The sequence below is a fragment of the Mastacembelus armatus genome, chromosome 13 (assembly GCF_900324485.2).
Source record: "Mastacembelus armatus chromosome 13, fMasArm1.2, whole genome shotgun sequence".
Taxonomy (NCBI): Eukaryota; Metazoa; Chordata; class Actinopteri; order Synbranchiformes; family Mastacembelidae; genus Mastacembelus; species Mastacembelus armatus.
In genome coordinates this window covers 8,294,064-8,307,435 of record NC_046645.1, presented here as the reverse complement: position 1 = coordinate 8,307,435, position 13,372 = coordinate 8,294,064, and the positions used below count along the sequence as shown (strand labels likewise).

Sequence of the window (13,372 nt, the reverse complement as noted above, 5' to 3'; positions counted from 1 at the left end):
AAGATAAAATGGGAACAATGGCTGGGTGGAGCTGTTAGTGTTATCAACAACACAAGTAGAGACTTCACTGATTGCCTGACCTTTGACAGTTTGACCCCAGTGTTATCAGGTCCTGTCAGGCTTTTAACCTCCCACACTGAGAGCAGCAGCATTTCTTTGCTGCTATGTGGTACAAACTGTTTTCCTTTACTTGCAGTGCTGCATAGCCCTGTTTGGTAAAACATGTCAGTTTGGAAACATGTAACATAAAATCACAACACATTGTGTCATGTCTGAACATGCCCAGTAAACACTCACAGTGCTGATGGTAAAAAATATTTGATCTATTAGATTTAATAACCTCCTTTGGCAGCATCACAGGGGTTCACACACTTTTTCCAGTTTACATTATGAATTCTCAAATGATACTTCAGTATAAAAAAGAACAATACAATGATGTGTGTGCTATGAATTAAAGTTAACAGGTTGTGTTTGTTGAAATTGTAACTTAGAAGTTCTGTCCATAATTTAAGACACATTTATACACAAATGCAGGCAATTCCAAATAGTTTACTTACTCTTTCCAATCAAAAGTAACACTACAAAATAAATCATCCAATTCTATGTTTCTGAATTTATCAAATTCCCGGGGAGTTTATTCTGTTTCAATAAGAAGCAGGCAGCAGAGTAGACAATCCTTCATTTTATTCCAGTTATGTGTACAGCAGATCACTATAGAAAGCTAACACAGTATATGCGGTAATCAGTCAATAACTTAACCAAGGCCCAAAACCAGTCAACAACCCAGAACAACACCTCTCTGCTTTTCACAACAGGTACCACAGAGATTTATTGCTAGAGACCACATAAAATAACCTGCCAAAGAAGATGCTTTATGGTGACTCATACGATGCACGGAAATGTTTATGTAAAATGCAAAATAACATACGTGACCTAAACAGGGACTGACTAAAAGGATAAGACCTAGAGAAGAAACAAAATGGCACTGCTACTGACATGGTGCTGTTATTATCATGAGGATTAGGGTTATTACATTTGCATGGAGAAAGATGGAAGACATTCTCTGTGGCTGTGAGTAAATGGTCTAGTTATTGTGTGTGAATGATGTGAGATATGCTGTGGTACGCTCTGAAACGTAGTAAAGGAAAATGAGGCGATGAAGATTTATTCTCTTTAGCTGAAATATTATTCAAAAGGTATCTTCATTAAGGCATCACACCGTTCATCTGTATGTTATTTTTAGTATTGGGCCTCTTTGGTTTTCCCTCAAAGCAGTCACCAGTCTCTGCTCTAGCACAGATGCATAAAGCAGAGCCAGTGTTTTGATTATTTATCCAAGATGTTACACAATACCAAAGTGTAAAACATCTAAAATGTGTGACGATGCTGGGGAGTGGTAGCAAGAATTATGAAAGGGGGGCAGAGTTTGTTTGTTCATTTGGGCGACAAGTGGAGTGATGAAGTCTTAACAGTCTTTAGTTCAGCTTTCTACTTTTATCCCCTACTGTCTCAGAAAACCGGAGGAACAATAGTGCACACAGTCGCGCTAATGGCTTACCAGCTGGGAGGTAAATGAAAACCCTCATCACATTTGCCTTTATGCTCAAAATAAAACAGGTTCAGTTTGTTTTTGCACAGTCTTATGTTGCATATTAATATGCCTATTTGCTTAATGCTGCTTTACATGCAGCACAGCCTTGATTCTTCTATGCAAATGTGCCTCCTATAAACTGGAACAGAACAGTTACTCATATAAAGATACGGTGACAATAAGCAGAACATTGTAAAATGAAACGATCTATCAGGCAATTCAGAAAAAATACTGAGCAAAACATACTGAGCTCAGAAATGACAACATACAAAGTTAAACAATCATGAAATCTATTTCAACACCTCAAATGTCCTTAAACCAGCTAATAACATAGAAATATACGAATATATTGCTTTATTGAAGATATACTGCTGAAACACAATGTAAAACCTCTAACTGGTGTCTGTAGAAGGCGAGAAAAGCCTCACAGCAACTAATCACGATTAAATTCAATCTTACAGGAAGGCTTATGTCAAAGACTGCAGTTTCTGATGCTCAGTTCAGTAATGGTGCAAGTATCGACCGGCTCTGACACAAGTTTGAATCAAAAATAACTGAGGTGCCATGTTACATACAGTAAACCTTCGTATCCCAAAGAGTCTTAGAAAAGTGTTGTTAAAACATAAGGACACAATACTTGAGGAAAGAAATGTCTTAAGATTCCACGCTTTGTTCCGAGTCCTGCTTCTTTGTATAGACACTGCATTTCTTATGTCCATGGATCATCTATCATGAGGCAGTCATTAGAGTGGGTTATGGAACAGATGATGAATTCATAATCAGCATTGATGCATATAAACAATAACATAAAAAAGTATTTTTAGTATTAAGATTTAAATATAGTAACAGAGAGAGTTAGATTGATCTTCTACTAAAATATGCTCATTGCTCATAGTTACACTGGGGGTCACTATGTGCACTTGTGATGATGGGACAGAACACAAACACACATTTTTCTTCCCTCTTGTCATAGCACATAGACACTATCCTGGTGTGAATTTTGACATATCTACTTTGGGGATTTGTGTAAAGTGATGAAGGAACACATTGCGTCCATCAGAATTGAAAACACACCAAAACCTACAGCCGTGTTCATTTCTGTCCATTTTTCCTGAGGTGAAAAAGAACAAACACACAACAGAACCTTAAACAGAAATAGCAGTTGTCTGTCTGTGCGTCTTTGTGTTTACTACATGAATCACACCTGAGTGAAACACATGGTCCAATGAGTCAGAACTGATTATCACCTGAATGTGACCTGTTTGTACTGAGCAGTCACTGCAGAGAAACAGCAGCACACATGCCTCAATGTGCATCTTTTAGTAAATCATACAGGATAAATCTTGTGCTGGGCGAGGCTTGAACACGGCCAACACTACTGCTGACTGACACCTCCTCCTCCAAAGTGTGTTTTCATTTTTGAAGAAATAGTTACTCTACTGATATACGAATTACTTTAGTTGTAATATAATCACAAGATACAAAACCATATGTAAGTGAGAATAATAATATGAACACGTGATGATGGTTTTACTCATGTCTATAATATGCATTTTTATTTTTGATATCCTGTGTGTGTGTGTGTGTGTGTGTGTGTGTGTATGCCTGGTATTGCTTACATTTTGGAGGTTGTTGGTCCCCACTGTGTAAATAAATAAGTTAAAAAAAGTTAAAAATAGGGATTTGTTAGGGTTAGGGAAATATGGTGAAGGTTAACAAAATAACCACAAACCGCCACGAGGGATAAAAACAAGCGTGTATGTGTTCTGTGTGTTATGATAGTGTGGATTAGCTAATTTCCACTTTGATTTTTGTTTTTTTACAATTGATCATGGTCTGAAACAAACAATAATAAAAAGAATGTAGGTAAAAAAAAATCAGTGTGCAATTATGTGGAGCATAGCAATGTTACCCTTAAGTAAATTACATTGTGGACACTTGGTCAGATCCTGATCCACTTTAAAGTTTGTTTGCATCCTCTATTTTAGTGAGCAAGTTGTAATACCAGTATACCACATCACCATGTAGGCTCGGTGGCATGTCATGCAAATAACTAATAAAGTTTATTGTATATTCTGTCAGCCTTACACCAGAATGAAGCCAAAGTCATTACTATCACCTAAAACAGGTCAAAGTGTCTGCTGATTAAAGTCTTTTCACCAGAGAAAGCAACCTGAAGCATAATTATTGTTGGTGCTATCTTGAACAATAAATGTGTTTCGACAATTGACCAGCCTTTTTTACCTTCAAACTATGTTTCCTGTACCATTGCATCCTGTTAGTGCTTTGGATAGGTGCCTAGCCTCCCAGCAAATCAGAGATTATCTTATAAATTTAGATTATAAGTATTTTCTCTGGGCAAGGTTTAAAATGTAACCCCAATACCAATGGGACAGAGAGATCTTTAGTAGTCATGGATTAAATATCAAACAAAAACTGAAAAAATTTAAGTTACTGTATCTAACCAGGAATACACACAGAGGTGACCATAACTTCTGCTATTTCAGCTGTGACAAATCAGAGGCTACACAAACGTTTGGCCACATGTGATGAGTTATGGCTGATCTTGAAAGGTCACAGCTGTTCGGGTCACACACATGGTCTTGTAGTCCTTCTAAAATGTCTGCTACCATGGTCAAACGAACCATCACTGTAAATCAAAGAGGGTGCTCTCTAATAAGGCCCCATATAGAGCATGTGACACCGGTGAAAGCAGAAAATTCTAATTTCATTATTAAAGTGAGATTTGCTTTGCAAGTTATTTAAGATTATATCAAAGTACATATTAAAAAGTTTCTGTGGTAAGTGTAATATAACTCACTAGCTAAAATCAGCCTCAGTATTAATTAGTAAAGGTGCAGAACAACAGATATCAGCACTAATAGTCTGACAGACAGTCATACAGTGATCAAACTGTAGTTAAAGGACACGTCACAGTAGTTGCTAATCTGCCTTCGTCTCAGCAGCAGGGGGAGCTGCAGCTGAAGACATTAGCCTGGCAGCTTCATCCTGGGGTTGAATCACTGGCCCCTCCCCACCTCCTTCCTCCTGATCTTCCTTATCCAGGCCCAGTGGGGGCTGTCTTTGTGCCAAAGTGTGCCTGAAACGAGCTCTGTGCCTACGAGGGTGAAGAAAGAGTGCAGGGTCCGGCATGGCTGTGGGCTCTGCAGGGCCCATCACTTTCTCTGTGGGCACACACTCCCGGGCACGCTCCACTCTCAAAGATACCCTAGTGCTCTTACGCTTGGGTTTAACCACAGGAGAGGAAGGGGATGCTCCTGATGGCATCTGAGGAGAAGCAGAGTTCTGCTCTGCCCCGGAATGGGCCCCTTGACTATGGGCTCTAGCGAGGAGTCCCTGCCTCTGCTGCATCCGCTGGTGGTGAAGTTTCTGCCTGGCAGCGTGCAGCTGGAAGGAGAGGTATGCTGCCGCCTCCGTTTGTTTCTGCAGCTCTGTGTTGAGCAGGGTCGAACAGTGGCTGCGCCGTTTGAGCTCTTCCAGAAAGTGGCGCTCCTTTTCCTTGAGATTGGCTCTAAGAGCTCCTACCAAAGCCCCTTTGTGACTCAGCTCCTTGCGAAACTCTCCCAGAGTGCACTCCTGCTCAGCCAGGCGGACTTCTAAATCCCGACAGCGGGCTTCGAGGAGTTCCTCTTCCTCCTGTAACTCTAATCAAGCAGAAATGCAAATGTTAATTATTGTTAGTGTTCATTAAAAATGTTTTCTCACACACACACACACACACACTCACACATATATTTATATGTGTGTATGTAGTAATTTTCCATAGTTGAGTGTCAGGGTTAGCACAGTATCCTGCTTTTTGCTTCTGTAGACAAATTTAGTGCTCTTTGATTCCAGACAAAAACTCCAGAGGCGCAGGTTATGTGGATAAAAATCCCTGTGTCAGTGCAGCAACCTCAGGGCTGACTGTGCAGGAGCTCTCCAGAGGAGACGGAGATTACATTCATCGAGGTCTGCCTCTAAGCACAGAAATAGGTCGGGTTAGCCGGGTAGGAAGATCCCAAAGGGTGGTGGAAGGTTGGGTGAGTCTTGGAGGTGAAACTTTAAAGCGTGGAACTTATAAATGTAATACAGTGTTTCACACATTGATATAAGCTTTGGGTTTGGGGTTTTACTTTATTGGAAACCTATTTACATTTTTTCTAGCTTCCACTCTAATCTCTTGTTTTTTCCATCTATAGAGCCTTTATCATTCCTTAGTTTCTCAGTCCTGGTTCCCTCTGTCTTCCAAGATTGATCCACTGAGGACTGATCAGTCTCAGGTTTTCTGTCGCCCATCGCCACACCCAGCTTGAGCTCATATGCTAACTATAGACCATCTAATGTGATCTTCATATCCTCCTATACTCCTCTCCCCTCCTCCATGTCTGCAGCTGAACGCATTGTGCCGCCTTGTCTTTTCCCTTATCACTCTCCTCTCTACCTCTTATCACCTCTCTCCTTCCACCTCTTCCTCTCTTTTCCTGGCTCTATGCCTCTCCCGTTCTCAGCAATGTCGGTAAGTGGACACCCCCGTTGGGACCTCGAGGAAAAACGAGAGCAGGAAACAAAAAAGAGGATGGATCAATTTGTCAGGGTGGGAGGAGAACAGAGGGCCCTGCTGTATTGATGGGTAGGGGATAACCTGCCATGGAAAAGGAGATGGGGTCTAATGGCTGAGTAATGCAGCCAAGAATGACTCCCCCCTCTACCTCCAGTCCCTACACACACACACACACACACACACACACACAGACTCTTCTAACATTTTGACTCTGTTTCCTTGGTCTCTAATTTGCTGTGGCAAAATGGTGCCTCTCTGCATCCAGACAGTACAAACTGTCCTGCAAATATCAACCATGAGCCAAATACATCGAGGCATGTTGTCTTTGCCTCTGTCTCATGGGCGAAGAGATGAAGAGAAAGAGAACGATAGGGAGACGGGAGAGAAGAGAGGAGGGTGGCTGACAAAGATCTGTCCCCTGGGGGATGGTACAGTGGGAAAGACAGGGGGAGGCAGAGAGGAGTGCAGCTGTAGCAAGATCGTCAAACTGGGGTTGAGGTTGAGTGCAGCAAAGACAAAACCAACTCAGAGATGTAAACACATCTGTTTTTGTGTTTCCATGTCAGAGGAGGAAAACACAAGTACGAGACATACAGCTGAGGACATTCGAGGAATTAATTCATGATGGTTGAACATTAAGGGATTAAAAAAAATACCTATTTGACTTCTTCCTGGAGGCTTCACCTTCAGCTCACTTGTCAACTCTGAAAAATGAGAAAAAGACATAAACACAGTAAAAACATTAAAGAGGCAAAAAAAAAGCACACACATTAAATCCCATCCCAACCATCCACCTACTGGGTGAGAGGTGGGGATACACCCCAGACATTTTTCTGTCTTTATGTGTCACAGAGCTGAGATATACTGACAACCATTCAGACTTAAGAATAATTTAGAGTCAACAACTGCTCTAAATGCTTTTGGACTGGAGTAGGATACCAATGCAGGCTTGGGGGGAACATGCAAACTGCACACTGAAAGGCTCCAGGGAACACAGAGCCTTTGTGCTGTGAGGTGACAGTGGTAACCACTGCTTCACTGAGCCGCCCACTCATATTGTTAGAGCTGCAGTATAGATGCTCATCCGTGCTGAAATGTCTTATTAAAGCTGTTTGCTGATATTTTCATTGCTGGTTAACATAACAGATGCTAGATGCACTTTTCAGCACATTTTCAGTGAGCCTATACATAATTTATGAAGCTAAAGCTGCAACTTTACATCAAAGACCATGTGTCAGAGAACTGGCCAATGATGTTGTATTAAACAGGCTGGAGAAAAACTCACACTTTAACCTCAAACTATTGCCTATGCCGTTAGTTTCAAAAAAGCAAACAAAAAGCTCCAGTACAATTTGAAATTCTTGTCATCAAGCAGAGGTGCATTCATCAAAACATCTGAGCTAGGAAAAAAAGACGCTTTACACATCATTTGTCACTCATTTTAACCAGAATCAGCATCATTCTCCACATTGATGGGAAGATACATGTGATGTGATATTGTGTAAGAAGCCACTACTGTTGATTCAGATGCTCTAAAGTGATTTTCTAGCAAAACATTTGTGGAAGGAAATTTAGTGTCTGTTGTGTATTTCAATGAGGCAAGCTGTGTTTCTCCTCAATAATGTTATACCAAGGTACACTGTAGATGACTTTTATGTTCTGCATTAGTGGGAAGCTTTTACATCCATTTGTCTTGTGCCATAAAAAAAACAATGGCCAATCAGCAGACTGCCTGTCTGAATGCTGGACTGAACAGTAATAATAACAGTTCTGACCAAAGCCATGTCTATATGACTTCTTTTGCAATGCAGGGAATAGTAATAGTGTTGAATGGTGTTACTGTAAAATCTACATGATTAAGATTATCCAAGTATTACTTGACATCATATCTGTTACACTGGAAATTTTAGAAACTGGAATGATTATATCCCACGTTAGTGCAATATATCAAGTAGTGGTCAATGCTTTTTGCAAAGACAATGTATTATATATTGGTATATGATATTACTGGTGTTAGACTATCCCACACAAATATACGTCAGCAGTCTCTGATGGGACTGTCAGGCGCAGACCCCTGGTCGTGTCTGGCCTGTCACTCATTTCAGTGGTCATACAAAGAGTCCTGACGGCAGCAGAGAAATCTCCACGTTCAGCACACTCATCACAGCAGTGGGTGTTTGTGTCGCTCCCATCAGTTTTAGATTCATTTGGTACAGATATGTCTTATTTCGTTTTCCCAGAGCTACAAATGTTCACTCCGCATCACTTAAATCGCAAGATTAAAAATAAAATAAGAGGCACATGTACTCGTTATTTCTAGCCTTTCTTCCTCTTGCTCTGTCTGTCACACCCTTTCTCCTTCCTTCTGCAGTCAGCACAACACACCCACCCATGCAGTTAGCATAAAGACAGAAAAGCAGGGGTGAAAGCGAGGGCAGTAAGAAAGATAATAGAGAACAAAGCAGAATAGAAGGAAGGGCGGAAAGACTACTTGCTGATTCGGTATTGAACCATGACTGTCAAATATGGGCAACTTTGAGAACTCCTTTTTTCTAATTATTATTCACATTCACAACTGTAGTTCATTGAACTGCAGGAATAATGAAACATTTCTTGAAACAAGTCAAATAATAAAAACACGGAACGCAGCACATTTCAACATCCAGTGTGTGCAATGCTTTGTCGGTCAGCCTCATCTCCCACAGCCTAATTCAAGGTTTTCATTCAATCTCAACCTTGAATTTTGCAAAGATACTGTATACTGAAGGGCAAACACACACAGAGTTAATTTATTGCAATGACACACAATAAACATTATAATAGAGAAAAAAACACATTTTCAAGAACAGAAGACGAAGATTAATTCCCCTTGCTACTCAAAGAGATAGAAGTGCCTTAGTGCTGATAGGGAGTTTAGAGTAGGAAGCGATCAAAGCTACAAAGACAGAGCTAATAGGCTCAGCAATATTGTCAGCTCAACCTTGGAGTACATTATGAAGCTGTCAGCAAACACCTACTGCACCTGCAAACAGCTGATCAGCTTCTAGTTTTGCAGACTCTGCCTCACCTCATTTATATGTAAAAACAAAAAGACATTTCCACTATATCTTTTACTAACTTTACATCTGTTCAGACAATGTATTTTTTATGGCTGTTCTGAAGTAACCACATATGCAGTCAAAAAATAAATAAAATAAATAAATATCATCAGATCATAACTACATTTTTGAGAGCAGCCTCTTTTCCTGTGCATGTTTGAAATCTACAAGGTGCAGAGTAGCCTGTTGATCTAATTTGACTTAAAAAAAAACAGAGATTCACTCAAGCTTTGAAGATGCTCAGTAGAAGGAGTAAGGGGTAAGTAGCCATCCTACGGAAACTTGAATGAATGTGGAAATGAAGAGCTGATACAAAATGGAAAAAAGATTCATGACTCCGACTGCTTTAAGAAGAAAATTATATTACATACATATTATTTTAATGTCAATAGGTTCTAAGGTTTGTTTGTTTGTTATCACTGAGAAAATGCACTAAAACGCAGCAGAGACTTATGTATTGATTTTGTAATGCAAAGGATTGTCTCTCTGAAGGTTTGTCTAACAGTTTGTCTGGTTTTCTTAAAGCTGACTGAGCAGATCACCATAACTTTTGTTCTTCATGAACAACAAATTAGAAACAACATGTAAAAGCACCATGTGGGCTGCCCTCTGTGTTCACAGTGGGAGAGCCGTAGAGAGAGACAGAGGAAGAGGAGCAAAGGACCAGTAAACTTAAAAACACACCCCTCCTTTCTATCAGCCTCTCAACTTCTTTCTTTCTCTCTCTCACACACACACACACACACACACACACACACACACACACACACACACACACACACACACACACAGTAACCACTAGACACAGCTCTATTGACCAGATGTGATTCTGCAGCGGAGCTACAAAGTGATGGAGGGGGTTGTTGTCAACACAACTGGTCACACTGGCTCTGAGCCATCTCTGCCTCTCTCACACACACACACATGCACATACACACATATCTCGATTTGCTCTTCCCTACTGACTTTGTTAACCACAGTCTCCTTAATATGGGTCACTAAAGCTATGAATATGTGTGTCCATTTTTCTGAGGATATGTTGTGTGTGGTAATAAAAAAAAACTGTGTGTAGATGTGCATTTTGTGTTAGTCCACTCCATGTGTGCATGTTTGTATGTACATACTTGTGGGGACAGAAATCAGTTTATATGGCCCTATGAAGCGATTCCATCTCATCCTTAAATGTAGATATAGTTTTAGGTTTGTGACCAGGTTAAGGTTACATGTCCTTTACACTGGTAATAGGGAAAGCCTTATGGGAATTAATGAAATTAAATAGGTCTTCACGAATGTGATAATCCTCATGCATTTCAGTGGTCAATTAATGTTAAGTACCCATATGATTCATTGTGTGTGTGTGTGTGTGGGGGGGGGGGTTTCATATGCATTTGCTTGATTAAATGGGCGACACAGCCATTAACCCCCAAACAGGAAATTATGTCATCTACAGGAATTGTGGCATGACATCACCATGTAGTCTTTGTCTGGCATTGACTAATGGAGCGGACACACACTGAGAAAAAATAAAGACCGCATGCACATGGAATGAAAATGATTGTGACTAAACTCAAGAGTCATCACAGCAGCTCATGTCCCCCCTGGTCATGTGGTCCAAAAAGATGAAGACGAAAACCAAAAATGAAGTTCAGGGCCCTACCTGAACACTATCATAAAAAGAATGATAAAAAATATCTAGTTGATTGGTTGATGGAGCATTATGAAGTTAAAAAAGGACTTCAGTGAAGCAAAGACCACAATGAACAGGATATTTGCTAATTTAAAGACATAAAGCAGCAAAATAAATAAATAAATAAATGTGGTTGACAGAGAATTTATTAGTGAGTATTATTAATATCGAATATTGATCCTTTCAGTAATCTTTCAACCAAAAACACCAAACATATGATTCTTTACTCTGTAATGTAAATGACAGAAAGTCTAAACCCTTATTGTTCAGGGGAATAGTAAAACAAGTCACAAAGTACCTTCTTCTAATGTAATTATAACTGCAGTTTTGGCTCACACACACACAAACACACACGTTACCAACAGCAGCAATGTGTCCTGTACCTGAGCATCGTTTCTGCAGGGAGAGGATTTCCAGGTGGAGGCCGTGGAGCAAAGTGAGGTGCTCCTGCCTGAGGAACACCATGCTCCTCTCCACACTCTCTATCTGCCGAGTTAGACCGCTCTCATCAGCCATGGCCGAGTCTGGAGACACAGAGGTAGGGAGTCAGAAGGATGGGACTGATGACTGATTTCTGTTTATTCCACCAGCAGTCATGTCTTCATATGACACAGGAAAGGCAGAACTCCAGCTGCTAAATGTCACTTTGCTTAAGTCAGCCACAGAGAGAGGGGAGTGGAAGTTCTGTGTGGAGGTCATGTGGGTGCTATAAATAAGGTACTGATGACCAGACAAATCAACAGAAATGGGAGAAACCTCGCAGCTCTAGACAGGATGCAGCCAAAGCTATGCACAAGATAATAAGTCGATGCAAGTCTGTCTACTTACCTCCAAATTAATGTTAAGTACGAAAATCTATGAAAAGTGATTTGCAAGTGTTATAAAAACGTCCTCAGGTCCGGCCATGCTGGTCGCCAGTGCTGGTCCAAATCTTGCAGGCAGCATTTACCCAAAAGCATTTTTATCTGAAGCAGTAAAGACCTTTTCAGCTGCATGTGACGCCGTTTGATTAGGGGAGGAAGAGGCTGGGTTGCTGCGTAAAAATGTGAAACCACCAAGATGCATGGCACCGCGGCGCTTTGGCAAAACCGCCGCCTGCTGCTGCAACATCTGCGTCGAGCATCATTAGGATCAGGGTGTTTTCAGATTGATCGATACGCACGTCCGTGATGGAAGTGCGCAGTCCATTTTCAACATGCGCACCTTTCTTCGTCGCACCGAGCCCGCTGTGGTCGGCTGGGCTGGGAAATGATGAAAACAAGCCATCGTGAACGGAGAACACGCGAGAACATCGTACGACGGACGGAGCAAGGCAGCAGCTGATTGGAGGGACCAGTGTGTCCTCAGTGTACGTCTACACCGAGGAGGAGTACACAGAAAACACACAATACTTTAATGTCCTACTGGGAAAAAACAATGGTTAGAATGTGGTTAGAAAGAAATATTACAATATGTATTCAATTCAATTGTTAAACGCAAAAATCTAAATAAAAATGCTAGTCTCTCCTTATATATTTCTGGATGGAGTCAAGTTAGTTAGGTTGCCTTTCTATTCAATTTACAAAACATGCGTTTAACTCCATTTTATGCTACTTTATACTTCTAGTCTAGTCCTATTTTTAATTTGAATATACCAAAAGTTATGACCCTGTAAACTACATTGGAATATTCGACACTGAATTACCCAAGAGTATATCAAATAGTACAACTACAACATTACAAGCTAAAACATGAAAATACAGCTGTTACTGCCTCTGTGATATCAGTATAAGATATAATATTACTGTCAGGGGCCATTTACTTTCAAATGAGTACTTGTACTTTTATTACTTTTATTGCTAACATGCTGTGTTTGTATAAAATAATGGATTTTGAATTCAGCACATGTAATTGTATGGTTGAAATCAGCATTATATCATCTACATGTCATCCAGACTGCTCAGAAAACTGCACTGATACAACTGGATAAAGAATTCAGAGCACATCAGGTAAATCATGCACTTTAACTCTTTACCTTATTTTATTCCATATTTGTAATATTTTCTTTGTCTGCCATCTTAGCACTAACATTCATGTCCAGTTTGATGACAGTATCTGCTCAGTGCATCATGTCTGTGACCCTCCGATGTATTTTTCCTGTCAAGTCACAGTTGGGAATAACATTCAGATCATCAGACATTTCCTTCATGTTGATGCTCTAAAAAAAATAATAATAAAGCTTGTTTACAAGTCCCAAATCTGGAGTCTAAGTCCCCAAGTCTTCTTTTGTCCAAAGTCTCAAGGTACTGAGTGAGACTTAAGTATGACTTGAGTCCACCATCTCTACTCTTTGTTATTGTTATTCTAGGTTCATAAAACATCTTCCATCACTGTTACATAGTATCCATCAGCATTACTGCATCTACACTATAAGACCATGTATTCTACACTGC

General features: G+C 40.3%; 1 protein-coding gene across 1 annotated transcript; it reads right to left on the bottom strand.

The window, feature by feature from the left end:
- Nucleotides 1–667: 667 nt before the first annotated feature.
- ccdc92ba (coiled-coil domain containing 92Ba) lies at nucleotides 668–12,229 on the bottom strand. The gene is made up of 4 exons (XM_026299116.2): nucleotides 11,769–12,229; nucleotides 11,324–11,464; nucleotides 6,812–6,859; nucleotides 668–5,256 (listed from the first exon to the last, which is right to left on the bottom strand). The coding sequence occupies exons 2-4, from the start codon at nucleotides 11,454–11,456 to the stop codon at nucleotides 4,535–4,537; spliced, it is 903 nt and encodes a 300-aa protein (XP_026154901.1). The 5' UTR covers nucleotides 11,457–11,464; nucleotides 11,769–12,229; the 3' UTR covers nucleotides 668–4,534.
- Between the last annotated feature and the right edge of the window lie 1,143 nt (nucleotides 12,230–13,372).

Bases quoted from the DNA above. Each gene is read 5' to 3' on its own strand.
- ccdc92ba (XM_026299116.2), bottom strand. From the start codon at position 11,456: ATGGCTGATGAGAGCGGTCTAACTCGGCAGATAGAGAGTGTGGAGAGG. The intron at 6,860-11,323 runs GTACAGGACACA...CTCATTTTTCAG, and splicing joins CCTGCAGAAACGATGCTCAG to AGTTGACAAGTGAGCTGAAG. The intron at 5,257-6,811 runs GTATTTTTTTTA...CTGCTTGATTAG, and splicing joins TCCAGGAAGAAGTCAAATAG to AGTTACAGGAGGAAGAGGAA.